The sequence below is a fragment of the Lissotriton vulgaris genome, chromosome 11 (genome assembly GCF_964263255.1).
Source record: "Lissotriton vulgaris chromosome 11, aLisVul1.2, whole genome shotgun sequence".
Taxonomy (NCBI): Eukaryota; Metazoa; Chordata; class Amphibia; order Caudata; family Salamandridae; genus Lissotriton; species Lissotriton vulgaris.
In genome coordinates, this window is record NC_141699.1 from 711,429,688 (window position 1) to 711,448,500 (window position 18,813).

An 18,813-nucleotide genomic window follows, 5' to 3' on the forward strand; every position below is an offset into this window, starting at 1 on the left:
CCACTAAGCCAGTTATGAGCGTGGTGTTAAATCCGCCAGAATACTTCAACGTCAGTAATGAACACCACCACTCCACGTGCCTGTCCCTCATCAGTATTTACCACTTTCTTCCCTTCCCTGTTGGTACCCACGACGAGAAGGCACAAATGAAGGCCTTACACTCTCCCATACTAGCATATAGTTTACTTTACAGCACAGGCCAGAAGTGCTTAATTTGTGCCTGTGGTTGCAAGTTTGGCCCACCGGCACTTATAACCTCCTCATCCATCTTTCCCGATCCAGTCCTCACCTCCTCATCGCCGTCTTGCAGAACCTGTTCCCTAGTTAACTTGGAAATCCTCCCAACATGGCTGCCACTACCCAGCAATCAGTAAAAACAGGAGGACCTCTGACATCACTTCCTGTCATTTTCTTTCTGCATCCTGAGACGCTAGCTGATGCTGGTGTTACTTTGATATCTTTAGTATGTATTTTTAATTGGTTTATGTTGATGAGGGCTTGCTTTAGCAGCTTTTATGTATTCTTTTTGTCAGCTATGCTTCGCTCAAGTTTGCTGGTTTGCCCCTGGTTTAAAATCAAGAAACTTGTGAGATAAACCTTTTAACTGATCTGTGCTTAGCACGTTTAATCGGGTTTGTTTGAAGCAGCCCAATTCATCATGCTCATCTGCGGGTATGCTTGCAAGAACTCTGGCTGCTTAGAAACTTGATGAAAAAAGGACGTTTCTGTTGGTTTCAAAGATTTTGGCGACGCCCGTCCATTTCTGACTTACTTCAGCTTCTGGGCATGATACAATATGGAAGAAGCTGTTGGGCTCCGGGCCCTATTCACCAGTGGCATCAATCCAACAAATAGTTGAGCAGGCAGTAGAAGCTACATTTAGAGCAAGGGAGGGGCCTCCACCATCTAGAGTGCCTCATATTCAAGAGAAGGTTGATCCTGATGTACATATGGAGGATGAACAGAAGAGAGGCCGGTTTATTTAAGGTGCTGATCTCCGTGATTCATTACAGCATTTAAGGGAAAATATTGCCTACCTGCCTCTGAACCTGTGGTTTGGAGAGGAGGACTTCCTTTTGCAATATATGTTCCATGAACCAAAATCGCTTCAAATGCATAAGGCGTGTGTTGGATCATGAATGGAGGGATGTGAATAAGTCTTCTTCACCTCGTTTCCTGGCCAGGAAATACCATATCGATACATTTTCTGAGCAATTTCCTGCTATGGTAAAAGTGGATAATCGTATGTTGTTTCTTTCCCCACAAGGTAACATTGTTGCAGATGATGCTTCCCCATCTGATCCTGTTTACAAGAAGGCGGAGGAGGCTGTAAAAAGGTCATATAGAACCTCTTACTTTGCGCTCAAATTAAATACATACACTATTTAGACAGTGCAGTCCCTCCTCAAAGACTTTCATCAGTTGGCTGACCTCATGTCTGAAGGTACAGACTGCACATCTTTCTTGAGTGTCATGGAACAGCAGGTCTGATTTCTTTCGGATCTGTCCTTTGATAATCTTGGTGCTTCAGCCGCAGCCTGAGGTGCTTCGGTTTCAGCATGTCATCCTGTGGATGCGGGCATGGAAAGGTGATTCCTCTCAGAAATCCATTTTAATGAACTTACCATTTGATGGTTGTACTGATTTTGGTCAGTAATTGGAGAACATGATTAAAAAGGCTGCTGAAAACAAGAAATTGGTTGCTCCAGTCAAGGCCTTCTCTAAGGGAAGACGTTTTTGTTATAAGGCAGCTTTCCCACCAGATGTCACTTAAGGAGGGCTTCCAGCCATTTTGAGGAAGGGGGTGTGGCCGGGGGACCCCAAATCCTGACAAATCTCGGTCCCAGAATCCAACTGTTACCGCCAGCTCCTATTATTTTCCTCCTATTCCGCTGGTTCCTCAGGTTTTGCAAAAGATTTTGGTAGCTCAGGCCTAGGTACTATTAATATTGCTGGGGTGGTCGCGGTGACCATGGTTTCTATTATTGAGGCATATGGCTATGGTTCCTCCGTGGATATTTTCTCTGCAGCCAATCCCCCTCAAGTCAGCCACAGTTGTCTCAGGAATCTCTCAGTCTGTTGAATATAGGGGTTTGGCAGTTGAACAGGTACTCTTGTTAGCAAAGGATTGCTCTTCAGAGGTAGCAGGCGCCATCAACAGTTACATTGTTCTTCTACTAGAAAATCTTCCAGTCACCATTGGTGTATCAGTGTCTGTCCAGGGAATCACAGGCTACTCTTTGTGATCCAGTAAAGATTTGGGAGTTTTTGCACGATACTTTCAGCTGGGATTGGCAGTCTACAGCATCAGAGCTCAATGGGCTGCAATTCAAGCTTTCAGGTGGGAGGATGTAAGGGGGATTACTCCTTTAGCCTCGCGTCTTATGCTTTGTTCTTTTCTCAAACATCATTCTGTACATTCTCCAGTTCCATCTTCGAATTTATCTCTGGCTCTTCCTTCGCTTGAGCCGCTGGAAGTAGGTACTCCCAAATTATTGACGAAAAATAGTTTTTTTCAGGCGGCAATTTGTTGAGGACTTTGGGTTGTGGATTTGGGTACATTACTTTCAGTTTCCCCTTTCATTCGTTTTCTTCCAGATAAGATCGACCTTCGTCTTAGTCCCTCTTGCGTACAAAAAGTTCCATCTGCATTTCACTGCCCTCAGGATATTGTCTTAACAGTGTTTTACCCTGAGCCCTGATCGGCTGAGAAGGAGATGCTTCATACTCTGGACTTGCATAGAGCCCTTTCTGTGTATTTGAACAGAACTGCTCCATTTTGCAAAGTAAGCGCATTATTTATCACCTATGATTTGTTGAATAAGGCTTCTCATCCCTCAACATCGACTCTCTCTAGGTGGATTAAGTCCACCATCATCATGTCTTATGAATTGGCTGGGGCTCCTTTTCCTTCAGTCATTGGAAGTAGATCCACTACAGGATTGTCAGCCTTTTAGGCTTCTTTTGGGGGGACTTAATTAAGAGACATTCGCAGTGCCACCACGTGGCAATCTCCACATACTTCCTTTCCCATTCTCGAGTTCAGTTGGGTAAAGGTATTTCTACTTCTTTTTAAAATAGTATGTTCTTTGCTTTATCAGACCCATAATGTGCACGTTTTATAGGAGATGTTATCATGTATTAAACATGTTGTTAAGCATTCATCCGGTGTTGTTATTGTGTTCTGCTATAGTGTTTCACATTCATTCTCAAATAGCTTGGGTATTGTCTCGCAGGTGAGGACTGGATCGGGGAAGATTGACGAGGAGGTAATGTCCCAGTTACTTACTGGTAATCTTCATTACTCCAAGTCCAAGTCTTCCCCAATATAGTCCTGTTTAAGGGGGAGTGGGAATTATTATATTTATGTTGGTTTCTACTTTGAAAGTTTGTGAAATGGAAAGGAAGCGATGCCAGTTTTCCTACCTTTTATACAGGCTGCTGGGTAGTCGATGCCATGTTTGGAGTATTTTCAAGTCAGCCAGGGAACAGGTTCTGAAGGACGGAATAATGAATATTAACAGTAAGTAACTGGGGCATTATGGGGGAATGGCACTTATTTATCATTTTCAAGCTATGACCCAAAACTTCGAGAGAGAAAGTCAGAGAGGAGAGAAGGACTGGGTACGAGAAAAATGGAAAATAGTTTACAAAGGAGAAAGCACACATGAATAAGAACCTGCACAGTGATTAATTTGAGCCAGTAGTTTTCAGTGCTCGGCACCAGCACTTTATTGTCAGCACCAGCACTTATGACAGTCTGCCAAATAGTGGCGCTCTTTGTTCAAATTAGAGTTGAGCACAACAACAGTAGTTTATTAGGTCAATGTACATTAAAAATTACTAATACCTGTCACCAATGCCATTGTTATAGCTTTGGGGCCCTGGAATAGTCTGAATTATCATACTGGGAGTGATGGTTAGACATTGTGTTGGTTCTGTCAATCGCAGAGCTGACATGGGGAAATCGGTTGTTCGAGCTGCAGTGGCCTCAAGACTAGGTCCCTGGAACTTCTCTTTTTTACTTATTTTTTTTATTTCAGTAATTTTTTATTGAAAATTATATTTACATGGTGCAGAGGATATACATGGGAGATAACTGAAAAAAAAAACACAGACAAAAGAAAACAGGGAAAAGGCGCCCCGGGGGGAGGGGGGGGAGATAAAGGTGCAGGAAGTGGTAATTGGTAAATGAAAGAGACATAAGGTCTATTCCAAAGCTAGCCAGCCTTGGTATTTGCCAACGTCAATTGAATAGCGGCAGAGAAAGGCATCTGACAAAAATTCTAGGCCCAACCTATTATTTTACAAACTAAGCACTGCATACAACACCTGTGGCGATCACCACAATTTGTTCAAAACCGTGCTTTACCTCTGGAGGCACAGAGGCCTTCCCAACATTTGGCGGGCCCTGCAAGCACAGTGAGAAACCCGACGACACTGCATGGGAATTAAATCTGCGCTCAGCCACTGAGTAGAGGAGGATGCCAACTGTTCCCAGAAATTAGATATATCTTCAATCACGCTGCTCGAAGCTTGTACCAGGGCCAAGTTTTCTCTGCAAGTACTGTGGGAAGAACTGGCAAAACACTGCGTGTCAGCAGATCTGGCGAAAATGAAAACAGGGATTTAAAATGAAAGGAAGCAGCCACTCGACACCTGAAGAGGCCACTGTAGGAAGTGTGGAAGGCACTCCAGCCCACACAGAAGCGCCACTCTGTGGGGCGCCTTGAAGCAAAGGCCCCAGAGGGCAAAGTTTAGAGGTCTCATGTTTGTGACTTGTTGGGTTTGCCAGTGGATGACCGATTAGCGTTGACAATGGTTTTTAGCCATGCTGTATATGATCCCCAATGCTATTAAGCATGGCTATTGGAAAAAAAATATGAAAGAAACGATGCTATGGCACGGCGGTGGCATGATTGTGTAGGCGGGTGCACAATGTATGAATTTGCCTACAAAATGGCGAGCAATTTTTTTTATACATACTGAAGATGGATCGAGAAATAAACTTTTTTTTTAGGTAGGACAATGTGGGGATATTTTTGGAATCCCGGGTGAAGGTGGGGGTGCAACACGGAGGTCGTGGGTGGGGAGGAGCAGCACAGAGACCAGAGGTGGGGGGAAGCAACACAGAGGGCGAGGAAAAGCAATGCTGAGAGCATGGACATTTTAAATTTGTAAAAAGGTGCAACGTGTAACGCAATATCTGTGCACCTTTTCACTTACAGATATTATACAGATAAAACTCTACCTGGCAGATATTGACAAATTGATGGTCCAATGTTTTCAGAAGTGGGAAACAGCAAAATGAATATGTCGTACTGCTGCTATCAAAATTTGCAAAAATGTATGAAATCGAGAAAAGGAATTCTGCAGTTGAACACTCCGCTGTAAACGTGTCCAGGTTGTTATTGCTCTTGGCACCTTGTTTATTCTGAATTGTCGATAGAGACTTTAAATAATCCAGTTAGACCTACACCAAAGGTTGCCTGGCAGAGGTTTTGGCCACATGGCAATGCTGAGGCCTCTTCACCTAATGTGAAGATGAGCAAGTAGAACAAGTCCTGGCTCTGGCTCCTCTTGCTAACAAAGATACCATTTTTGTAGGCTGGTTGTGCTCCATATGGTGACCCTGTAGGCTGCACACATCACCACTTCCTCGAGACTGGCTTGTGCTGTGGGCATGTTTACCACATTTCCCTGCTTTTGGACACTTTTTTGGGCACTTTTGTTATCTTTTGCTCTGTTAGGGCTTTAAGTGGGCCGTGTCCTGCCGGTTCTCAGCACAGACAGTTCAAATAAACAGCTGCTGAGATTGGTTCCCTTCGGGCTCTCCATTTCTGCACTAACCCTCAAGGTAAAAAAAAAAATCTTAACTCTACATCAGTACCACCCGTCCCTGTTTTCGATTTAACTTGAAAGCGACTCGTTTTAGTTATTTCACAGTTTTATAATTTCAGAATTGAAGCATTTTCAATTTTATATAAAATGATGCAGTGGCTGTTGCTTTTTAGGGCCCGCCTGCTGTGCGCATGCGCACAGCTGGAAGCTCTATGGGGGCTTATCCAGTGTTTAACCACCACTGGCGATTCCACTGGCGATTCCTTTGAGTGCATGTGCTTTTTAGGTCATTGCGCAAGCGCAAGCCCTAAAAAGCGCGTGCACAATGCCACCAGCCATCTGCCTGCCTGCCTCGCATTACCACAACAAAGGCAGCCGTCCCAGGTCATTTGTCACCTCCTAATTATTCACTGCCTGCCGGCCGTCCTAATCTTCCCGCCCCTTGCTGCAACAACTGTTTATGCTCTGCTTGAAAAGAAACATGGAATGCATGCTGTATCCAGGACCACGAATTCCATGCTTCTTAAGAGGGCTTTTCGGAGTTTTGGTTTAAGTACTGAGTGCACTGTGTAGTAGCTAGCTAAGGCGCAGTTATGTTGCCATGTGCTGTTGCCTTGCCCAGACAACATTCATATATATTTTCTTTCCTTTCTGCACACATTGTTGCGATTTATTTTGCCCTGCTACTTATCATTTTCTAAGCAGACCTTTAAAATTCGTCATTCCTTAAAATATAGTGTAGCTTCGGTATTAATTAAACACCGACAGGTTTAACAAAACCTTCTCCCAGTGCAGATGTTAACAAACAAACCTCTCTCATTTACGGTTCGTACTCTTTTCTTTTCTGTGATTTAGTTTTCCTTCCAGAATAACGTCCTACATATTTTTCTGCATGTATCTGTTGGAACAGTATCAAGCACTTGTCATAATTTATCCAGCATCGTTAAAGGATAGATTTTTTTTGTTTTGAGAGTTGTAATTTCCGTTAAGGCTCCCACCACACAGCTTCACCTACACAGCTCCACCATGGCACCCACCACACAGCTCCACCGAGGCACCCACCACACAGCTCCACTGATGCACCCACCACACAGCTCCACCGACACAGCTCCACCGATGCACCCACCACCCAACTCCACCTACACAGCTCCACCGATGCACCGACCACACAGCTCCATCGATGCACCCACCACACAGCTCCACCAATGCACCCACCACACAGCTCCACCGAGGCACCCACCACACAGTTCCACCGAGGCACCCACCACACAGCTCCACCGAGGCACCCACCACACAGCTCCACAGATGCACCCACCACACAGCTCCACCGATGCACCCACCACACAGCTCCACCGATGCTCCCACCTCACAGCTCCACCGATGCACCCACCACACAGCTCCACCGATGCACCCCCCACACACCTCCACCGATGCACCCACCACACACCTCCACCGATGCACCCACCACACACCTCCACGGATGCACCCACCACACATGCCCCCACTACACATGCCCCAACCACACAGCTCCACAGATGCCCCCACCACACAGCTCCACCGATGCACCCACCACACAGCTCCACCGATGCACCCACCACACAGCTCCACCTATACAGCTCCACCGATGCACCCACCACACAGCTCCACCGACACAGCTCCACCGATGCACCCACCACACAGCTCCACCGACACAGCTTCACCGATGCACCCACCACACAGCTCCACCGATGCACCCACCACACAGCTCCACCGATGCACCCACCAAACAGCTCCACCTACACAGCTGCAGCGATGCACCCACCACACAGCTCCAGCGATGCAGCCACCACACAGCTCCACCGACACAGCTCCACCGATGCACCCACCATACAGCTCCACCGTTGCACCCACCATACAGCTCCACCATTGCACCCACCATACAGCTCCACCGTTGCACCCACCATACAGCTCCACCGATGCACCCACCACACAGATCCGCCGAGGCAACCACCACACAGTTCCGCCAAGGCACCCACCACACAGCTCCGCCGAGGCACCCACCACACAGCTTCGCAGAGGCACCCACCACACAGCTCCGCCGATGCACCCACCACACAGCTCCGCCGATGCACCCACCACACAATCCACCGATGCACCCACCACACAGCTCCACCAATGCACCCACCACACAGCTCCACCGATGCACCCACCTCCACAGATGCACCCACCACCCAGCTCCACAGATGCACCCACCACCAAGCTCCACAGATGCACCCACCACCCAGCTCCATCGATGCTCCAACTAAGCTCCACCAATGCACCCACCACACAGCTCCACCAATGCATCCACTAAGCTTCACCGATGCACCCACCACACAGCTCCACCGATGCACCCACCACACAGCTCCAACGATGCACCCACCACACAGCTCCACCGATGCATCCACCACACAGCTCCACCGATGCATCCACCACACAGCTCCACCGATGCATCCACCACACAGCTCCACCGATGCACCCACCACCCAACTCCACCGATGCACCCACCACCCAACTCCACCGATGCACCCACCACACAGCTTCACCGATGCACCCACCACACAGCCCCACCGATGCATCCACCACACAGATCCACCGATGCATCCACCACACAGCTCCACCGATGCACTCACAACCCAACTCCACCGATGCACCCACCACACAGCTCCACCGACACAGCTCCACCGATGCACCCACCACACAGCTCCACCTACACAGCTCCACCGATGCACCCACCACACAGCTCAACTGATGCACCCACCACACAGCTCCACCGAGGCACCCACCACACAGCTCCACCGAGGCACCCACCACACAGCTCTACCGAGGCACCCACTACACAGCTCCACTGATGCACCCACTACACAGCTCCACCGATGCACCCACCACACAGCTCCACCGATGCACCCACCATACAGCTCCAACTACACAGCTCCACTGATGCACCCACTACACAGCTCCACCGGTACACCCAACACACAGCTTCACCTACACAGCTCCAGCGATGCACCCACCACACAGCTCCACCTACACAGCTCCACCGATGCACCCACCACACAGCTCCACCGATGCACCCACCACACAGCTCCACCGATGCATCCACCACACAGATCCATCGATGCATCCACCACACAGCTCCACCGAAGCACCCACCACCCAACTCCACCGATGCACCCACCACACAGCTCCACCGACACAGCTCCACCGACGCACCCACCACACAGCTCCACCTACACAGCTCCACCTATGCAACCTCCACACAGCTCCACCGATGCAACCTCCACACAGCTCCACCGATGCACCCACCACACAGCTCCACCTACACAGCTCCACTGATGCACCCACCACACAGTTCCACCGATGCACCCACCATACAGCTCCAACTACACAGCTCCACCGATGCACCCACTACACAGCTCCACCGATGCATCCACCACACAGATCCACCGATGCACCCACCACACAGCTCCACCTACACAGCTCCAGCGATGCACCCACCACACAGCTCCACCACCCAACTCCACCGATGCACCTACCACACAGCTCCACCGATGCACCCACCACACAGCTCCACCGATGCATCCACCACACAGATCCACCGATGCACCCACCACCCAACTCCACCGATGCACCCACCACCCAACTCCACCGATGCACCCACCACACAGCTCCACCGACGAACCCACCACACAGCTCCACCTACACAGCTCCACTGATGCAACCACCACACAGCTCCACCGATGCAACCACCACACAGCTCCACTGATGCAACCACCACACAGCTCCACCGAGGCACCCACCACACAGCTCCACCGAGGCACCCACTACACAGCTCCACCGATGCACCCACCACACAGCTCCACCGATGCACCCACCACACAGCTCCACTGATGCACCCTCCACACAGCTCCACCTACACAGCTCCACCGATGCACCCACCACACAGCTCCACCGATGCACCCACCATACAGCTCCAACTACACAGCTCCACCGATGCACCCACTACACAGCTCCACCGGTGCACCCACCACACAGCTCCACCTACACAGCTCCAGCGATGCACCCACCACACAGCTCCACCTACACAGCTCCACCGATGCACCCACCACACAGCTCCACCGACACAGCTCCACCGATGCACCCACCACACAGCTCCACCTACACAGCTCCACCGATGCACCCACCACACAGCTCCACTGATGCACCCACCACACAGCTCCACCGATGCACCCACCACACAGCTCCACCGATGCATCCACCACACAGATCCACCGATGCACCCACCACCCAACTCCACCGATGCACTCACCACCCAACTCCACCGATGCACCCACCACACAGCTCCACCGACGAACCCACCACACAGCTCCACCTACACAGCTCCACTGAGGCAACCACCACACAGCTCCACCGATGCAACCACCACACAGCTCCACTGATGCAACAACCACACAGCTCCACCGAGGCACCCACCACACAGCTCCACCGAGGCACCCACTACACAGCTCCACCGATGCACCCACCACACAGCTCCACCGATGCACCCACCACACAGCTCCACCGATGCACCCTCCACACAGCTCCACCTACACAGCTCCACCGATGCACCCACCACACAGCTCCACCGATGCACCCACCATACAGCTCCAACTACACAGCTCCACCGATGCACCCACTACACAGCTCCACCGGTGCACCCACCACACAGCTCCACCTACACAGCTCCAGCGATGCACCCACCACACAGCTCCACCTACACAGCTCCACCGATGCACCCACCACACAGCTCCACCGACACAGCTCCACTGATGCACCCACCACACAGCTCCACCTACACAGCTCCACCGATGCACCCACCACACAGCTCCACTGATGCACCCACCACACAGCTCCACCGACACAGCTCCACCGATACACCCACCACACAGCTCCACCTACACAGCTCCAGCGATGCACCCATCACACAGCTCCAGCGATGCAGCCACCACACAGCTCCACCGACACAGCTCCACCGATGCACCCACCACACAGCTCCGCCGATGCACCCACCACACAGCTCCGCCGAGGCACCCACCACACAGCTCCGCCGAGGCACCCACCACACAGCTCCGCCGAGGCACCCACCACACAGCTCCGCTGAGACACCCACCAAACAGCTCCGCCGAGGCACCCACCACACAGCTCCGCCGAGGCACCCACCACACAGCTCCGCCGAGGCACCCACCACACAGCTCTGCCGATGCTCCAACTAAGCTCCACCAATGCACTCACCACACAGCTCCACCAATGCACCCACCACACAGCTCAGCCGTGGCACCCACCACCCAACTCCACCGATGCACCCACCACACAGCTTCACCGATGCACCCACCACACAACTCCACCGATGCATCCACCACACAGATCCACCGATGCATCCACCACACAGATCCACCGATGCACCCACCACCCAACTCCACCGATGCACCCACCACACAGCTCCACCGATACAGCTCCACCGACGCACCCACCACACAGCTCCACCTACACAGCTCCACCGATGCACCCACCACACAGCTCCACTGATGCACCCACCACACAGCTCCACCGAGGCACCCACCACACAGCTCCACCGAGGCACCCACCACACAGCTCTACCGAGGCACCCACTACACAGCTCCACTGATGCACCCACTACACAGCTCCACCGATGCACCCACCACACAGCTCCACCGATGCACCCTCCACACAGCTCCACCTACACAGCTCCACTGATGCACCCACTACACAGCTCCACCGGTGCACCCACCACACAGCTCCACCTACACAGCTCCAGAGATGCACCCACCACACAGCTCCACCTACACAGATCCACCGATGCACCCACCACACAGCTCCACCGATGCACCCACCACACAGCTCCACCGATGCATCCACCACACAGATCCACCAATGCATCCACCACACAGATCCACCGATGCATCCACCACACAGCTCCACCGATGCACCCACCACCCAACTCCACTGATGCACCCACCACACAGCTCCACCGACACAGCTCCACCGACGCACCAACCCCACAGCTCCACCTACACAGCTCCACTGATGCAACCACCACACAGCTCCACCGATGCAACCACCACACAGCTCCACCGATGCACCCACCACACAGCTCCACCGATGCACCCTCCACACAGCTCCACCTACACAGTTCCACTGATGCACCCACCACACAGCTCCACCGATGCACCCATCATACAGCTCCAACTACACAGCTCCACCGATGCACCCACTACACAGCTCCACCGGTGCACCCACCACACAGCTCCACCTACACAGCTCCAGCGATGCACCCACCACACAGCTCCACCACCCAACTCCACCGATGCACCCATCACACAGCTCCACCGATGCACCCACCACACAGCTCCACCGATGCATCCACCACACAGATCCACCGATGCATCCACCACACAGCTCCACCGATGCACCCACCACCCAACTCCACCGATGCACCCACCACACAGCTCCACCGACACAGCTCCACCGACGCACCCACCACACAGCTCCACCTACACAGCTCCACTGATGCAACCACCACACAGCTCCACCGATGCAACCACCACACAGCTCCACTGATGCAACCACCACACAGCTCCACCGAGGCACCCACCACACAGCTCCACCGAGGCACCCACTACACAGCTCCACCGATGCACCCACCACACAGCTCCACTGATGCACCAACCACACAGCTCCACCGATGCACCCACCACACAGCTCCACCGATGCACCCTCCACACAGCTCCACCTACACAGCTCCACCGATGCACCCACCACACAGCTCCACAGATGCACCCACCATACAGCTCCAACTACACAGCTCCACCGATGCACCCACTACACAGCTCCACCGGTGCACCCACCACACAGCTCCACCTACACAGCTCCAGCGATGCACCCACCACACAGCTCCACCTACACAGCTCCACCGATGCACCCTCCACCCAACTCCACCGATGCACCCACCACACAGCTCCACCGACACAGCTCCACCGATGCACCCACCTCACAGCTCCACCTACACAGCTCCACCGATGCACCCACCACACAGCTCAACTGATGCACCCACCACACAGCTCCACCGACACAGCTCCACCGATACACCCACCACACAGCTCCACCTACACAGCTCCAGCAATGCACCCATCACACAGCTCCAGCGATGCAGCCACCACACAGCTCCGCCGAGGCACCCACCACACAGCTCCGCCGAGGCACCCACCACACAGCTCTGCCGATGCTCCAACAAAGCTCCACCAATGCACTCACCACACAGCTCCACCAATGCACCCACCACACAGCTCAGCTGTGGCACCCACCACACAGCTCCGCCGTGGCACCCACCACACAGCTCCGCCGTGCCACCCACCATACAGCTCCACCGATGCTCCAACTAAGCTCCACCAATGCACCCACCAAACAGCTACACCAATGCAGACACCACACAGCTCCACCGATGCACCCACCACACAGCTCCACCGATGCACCCTCCACACAGCTCCACCTACACAGCTCCACTGATGCACCCACCACACAGCTCCACCGATGCACCCACCATACAGCTCCAACTACACAGCTCCACCGATGCACCCACTACACAGCTCCACCGGTGCACCCACCACACAGCTCCACCTACACAGCTCCAGCGATGCACCCACCACACAGCTCCACCACCCAACTCCACCGATCCACCCACCACACAGCTCCACCGATGCACCCACCACACAGCTCCACCGATGCATCCACCACACAGATCCACCGATGCATCCACCACACAGCTCCACCAATGCACCCACCACCCAACTCCACCGATGCACCCACCACACAGCTCCACCGACACAGCTCCACCGACGCACCCACCACACAGCTCCACCTACACAGCTCCACTGATGCAACCACCACACAGCTCCACCGATGCAACCACCACACAGCTCCACTGATGCAACCACCACACAGCTCCACCGAGGCACCCACCACACAGCTCCACCGAGGCACCCACTACACAGCTCCACCGATGCACCCACCACACAGCTCCACTGATGCACCCACCACACAGCTCCACCGATGCACCCACCACACAGCTCCACCGATGCACCCTCCATACAGCTCCACCTACACAGCTCCACCGATGCACCCACCACACAGCTCCACCGATGCACCCACCATACAGCTCCAACTACACAGCTCCACCGATGCACCCACTACACAGCTCCACCGGTGCACCCACCACACAGCTCCACCTACACAGCTCCAGCGATGCACCCACCACACAGCTCCACCTACACAGCTCCACCGATGCACCCTCCACCCAACTCCACCGATGCACCCACCACACAGCGTCACCGACACAGCTCCACCGATGCACCCACCACACAGCTCCACCTACACAGCTCCACTGATGCACCCACCACACAGCTCCACTGATGCACCCACCACACAGCTCCACCGACACAGCTCCACCGATACACCCACCACACAGCTCCACCTACACAGCTCCAGCGATGCACCCATCACACAGCTCCAGCGATGCAGCCACCACACAGCTCCGCCGAGGCACCCACCACACAGCTCCGCCGAGGCACCCACCACACAGCTCTGCCGATGCTCCAACTAAGCTCCACCAATGCACTCACCACACAGCTCCACCAATGCACCCACCACACAGCTCAGCCGTGGCACCCACCACACAGCTCCGCCGTGGCACCCACCATACAGCTCCACCGATGCTCCAACTAAGCTCCACCAATGCACCCACCAAACAGCTACACCGATGCACACACCACTCAGCGCAACCACAGCATCACTGGTTCAAATATGTTCTTTCAATTTTTCAAGCTTTCACGCTTTATTACAAATCACAAAAAGATGTTAATATTTCACTTCTGTTCTTGGATTTTCGTCACAATAAAAAACACTGAACATAATCTTCACAAATGTTATTTACAAAAGTTTAAGCTATCGCCATTACAAATTAAATAAATAATTAAGTATTAATTATTTAAAAAAATTAAAAGCCATTGTTATTTGTAATATCAATACATCTAAGTCACGTAAATACAAAACATGTTGCATTGCAAATGCTATAGGTGTCACATTTGCGAAAGTTATAACTATTGGCATTGTAAATGATAAAGCTATTAATTTAGCTATTTAAAAAAAACACATAAATAAAAATAATTCATTTATAACACCAATAGCTCAAACTTTCCTAATGCGAGCCCTATTGCATTTCCAATGCTTGTTTTTAATGCAACTAACGACAATTGACAAAACCCTACATCTCGAACTTAGGAGGGGGGTCTGCCCTGCCTTCACCCTATATAGTATTGGCTGCAAAGCAGGCATGTCTTTGTTCCAGTGTACGCCTAGTCGGTGTAAACAGCTCAGGCAATAGGACATGTTTTGCTGCACGGAGGGGCATGGGTGTATTTTCCATTCTGGAGCTTGTGAGCCATGCTACTTGCGTGGCAAAGGACTGGGGGCTTATTCATTACTGTGAATTACGTCGGAGAGGCGTGCTTCTGGTGGAATGCCTTTGTTCTGCCCACTGCAGCCCCAGCATCTGACGTTCAACAGAAGGGCTGCAGGCAGCAGGGACTGCGGGGTCCACCGTCCATCTGGTCTTGTCTGGGGTTCCGACAGCTCGGACGTGCCGGAGCGGGGTCCATGCGTGACGGTAAGGAGCCGTTTGGTTTCCATATATATTTGACTGACACATCTCAGGCTTAGAACTGCAGCCGATCGACCTGAGAAGGATTTGCTTCCGATGCGATTCACCACCTAGAGCAAGTGAACGTAGGGTTATTTGTTCTTGTGGAATCCATAAAACATCAACAAACATTTAAACTTGTTATATACAACACCCAGGGATTTGGTACTGTGATTTATTAGGATTATAGCAAATTCCCGAAAAGTTAAAACTCATATATTTTTCTTGCAAGTACTATCAGCACTTCGCTTCTAAAGTAACTAAAATTAGAGGACTCCCATTAGCAAAGCGACTCTTGAAATGTTTGAGACTCGTTGTTACACTGGATGAACAAGGCAGTTGGTTGGAAGAAAATAGTTTCTATGCAGTAAAAGGCAATTGAAACAATGCACTGGAGATATGGGCAGCATTGTTGAGCACAAACAAGGAGTCAGAGCGTTGCATGTAAGTGTGACTACGTGCTAAGCGAGTTTTTTATTAGATTAGCATGATTATGCAGAAAGCAGAAAGAAAAGGCCTCATTCCTATACAGCTCCAGGACGACCTGTGAATGCTCCATGTCTGAGGTGATAGGGTTTGAGTCTCAGAGCAATCAAAAGTGACAGGCCAAGTAGGCATAGCCAAGGTCCTGCACCACAATCATCTAAGCTCTGAAGGAAGAAGCCACTGCATTTCCCAGTCTACCTTTTCCTGCTTACCGTCGCCAAAGCCGGACTAATATAAAGGCATGAGCTGGGATTGACCCCAACATAGTTCAGGTGCAGTGTGCAAAATGCTGCCCCCAGGACATTTTGCAGCTATCAGTGCACTGCACCTGTGCTTTGACTTGGATACACAGAAAGGATAGGGGGTTCAGACAGGACATAAGCATGGGCAACATTAGGACCAAGGCTTGCCAGAGTTAGGAAGCAGATGAGACTGAGGCAGGTAGCAGTACTAAAGAATAGACATAGGCCGAAGGTGGAGGTACCTCAAAGGCACACACCATGTAAAGAGCCCCAGAGCACCTTTTACTCCTCACCCCCAAGTCTATGGGGCATGGTTGGACTATGGCAGCCCATCCTGCAGGGGATGCAGCCTCCTAGCCTTCAGCCTATTGGGGAAATGCCACAATGGCCCTCGGTCTGCAACCCCAGGCTCTGCCCCTTTGTGACCCACTTAAGCTTAGAAGCTGACAGGAAGCAGACTCGGTTGAGGGGGCACACTCTCTTTATATTATTTATTTGAATCTGGCACTGTCCTTCAAGCAGCATAAGCAAATTGCTATGAACTTTATGAACTATGAGCTACAATCCACTGCCCGACCACTGAGTGTTATGGCATTACCCTGGACTGAGCATTAAAGTGCTTTACACCAAGCCCCATACTATTCTGAAACCCAAGGTTAATGGTTTTTCTCCCACTGGTTATAGTTTATTATCGACATTAGTTTTGTGATCTTAAAGAAGCCATCACATGCATTTACTCGAGTTTCTATGTGGTAGATTAAATACATTAGAGCTGTGTGTGATCTTTAGCGGGATAGGTGGTATGTGAATTAATGCAAATGGTTGGTGGTATTAATAAATGAGCAGCAGGAGAATAGTTATTGTTAGGTTGAAAGGATATGACTTGCAACAGAGAGGTTGTGACCTTTGACCTGAGGTGTGGGCAATTTTCAGAAATACAGTACAGAGAGAGTAGGCAAACAGAGGATGGGAAGTAAGTAGAGGGTCATTTGAAAGGAAATGAGAGGCAACTGTTGGGGAGAAGAGTTGGGCTAGGCCGGTCGACCTCGAATCTGGGGAACCGGGTTCGAGTCTCAGCAATGACGCTAAACATCCTGTGATTCTGGGAAAATCACTTAATCTCCCCATCCCTAACAAAAATGAATGTGTCCTCATGTAACGCAACTGATGCTATGTAAAGCGCTCTGATACACGATACGTTCGGGTCAAGTTCGCTCTATATAAAACTCAGAAAAAAACAGTTAAAAGTTTTAAGTCATGGTCAGTTTTCCTGGAAATACAGCACAGACTTTTTTGAGCTAGCATGAAATCTGAGAATGCAAAAGTTTAAATGTGAGGAAGGTGGTTTATTATATGGTGTGGTTGTGGAACCTCACCATGTATTAAAGTCACAATTCAGTATCAGGTCTAGTCAGGTTCATTTGTAAAACCTTAGGTCAGTTCTGGGTAGCTGTGATGCAGCGCAGTCTGGCTTTATCAAAGGAACACTTGCAAAGCATTAAGAAGTACCAAAAGAGTTAATAGGAAGAAAACACAACACAATAAAAATAAATCCAGTCCAAATTTTTAAAAATAGGTTGTATTTTTATCGTTAAATAGATACTTTAATGACAAAAATCCATCAGAAACGTCCAGAGATATGAATTTTTAAAGATACAATAAACCACAGCTTTTCACTCCATGCAATAAATCATTGAAATCTACCATGACTCATGTTTTATGGTTAGCCACAACAAGTAACTTGAAAATGGCTATAAAGGCACTCTTGTGGGGACCACCTCTGGCAGAGAGACAGTCACAGGGAACAAAAATGCCCAGTTGAACAGTTACCTCACAGTTAAAGCAGTTTCCAGTCCAGTTCCAGGGTCTATAGGCTAACCACCGTAGAAGTCAATGTAGTGGCCCTGAGGCAATGGATACAAGATGTTGAAGTTGCTCAAAGATGCTGAGGATGATAAGCCAGTGTCGAGGGGTCAACGAGCACAGTGCGGTGACTTTGGCCTCAGGGGTCGATGTCCCATGGAGTCTGGATGAAGTCCAGCAGAACACCAGTTGCCACTGATCTACTGGTTTCCGGTGAAAGCAGAACCAGCAGTTCCCTTCAACTTACAGTAACTTCTGTGCTGGGTGGCCAAACTGCACCCTAATGACTCTCCCATATCCAGCAGACTCTGGTGTAACTTTTAGGGGTTATGCTCAGGTTCCCAGGCTGCACCTTGGCATCAAGCGGCAATCAGGCTTCTTGCTGCTGGCCTCTCAGAGGAGCAGGCTTATCAACTTTTATAGCCCCGTGTCTGTAACAGGGAGTCAGCCAACGGACTCTTGGAATCACCTTTTCGGTCAAGGGCTCGGTGATGACTTTTGCTTGAACCGGACACCACAGTCCTTTCTTTGAATGCCGAAGATGCAGCAGGTGCAGTCCAGCCTTTAGTTCAACTTCTCTTTGCTGTGCCCTGGGAACAATGGCAGTCTTTT

The 18,813-nt window shown here is 51.1% G+C and overlaps 1 protein-coding gene across 7 annotated transcripts in view; it reads left to right on the plus strand.

Annotated features, from left to right (window-relative positions):
* Positions 1-18,813, plus strand: part of ARHGEF4 (Rho guanine nucleotide exchange factor 4) — a 663,006-nt gene that overhangs the window by 482,141 nt on the left and 162,052 nt on the right. Inside the window, exon 1 of one of the 7 annotated variants that reach the window (XM_086943791.1) lies at positions 15,488-15,577. The exons of the other annotated variants lie outside the window; for them this stretch is intronic. Within the exon in view, the coding sequence (XP_086799917.1) occupies positions 15,568-15,577 (10 nt within the window). The 5' untranslated portion in view covers positions 15,488-15,567. Of the gene's footprint in view, positions 1-15,487; positions 15,578-18,813 lie in introns of those variants that run through there. 7 annotated transcript variants of the gene reach the window in all.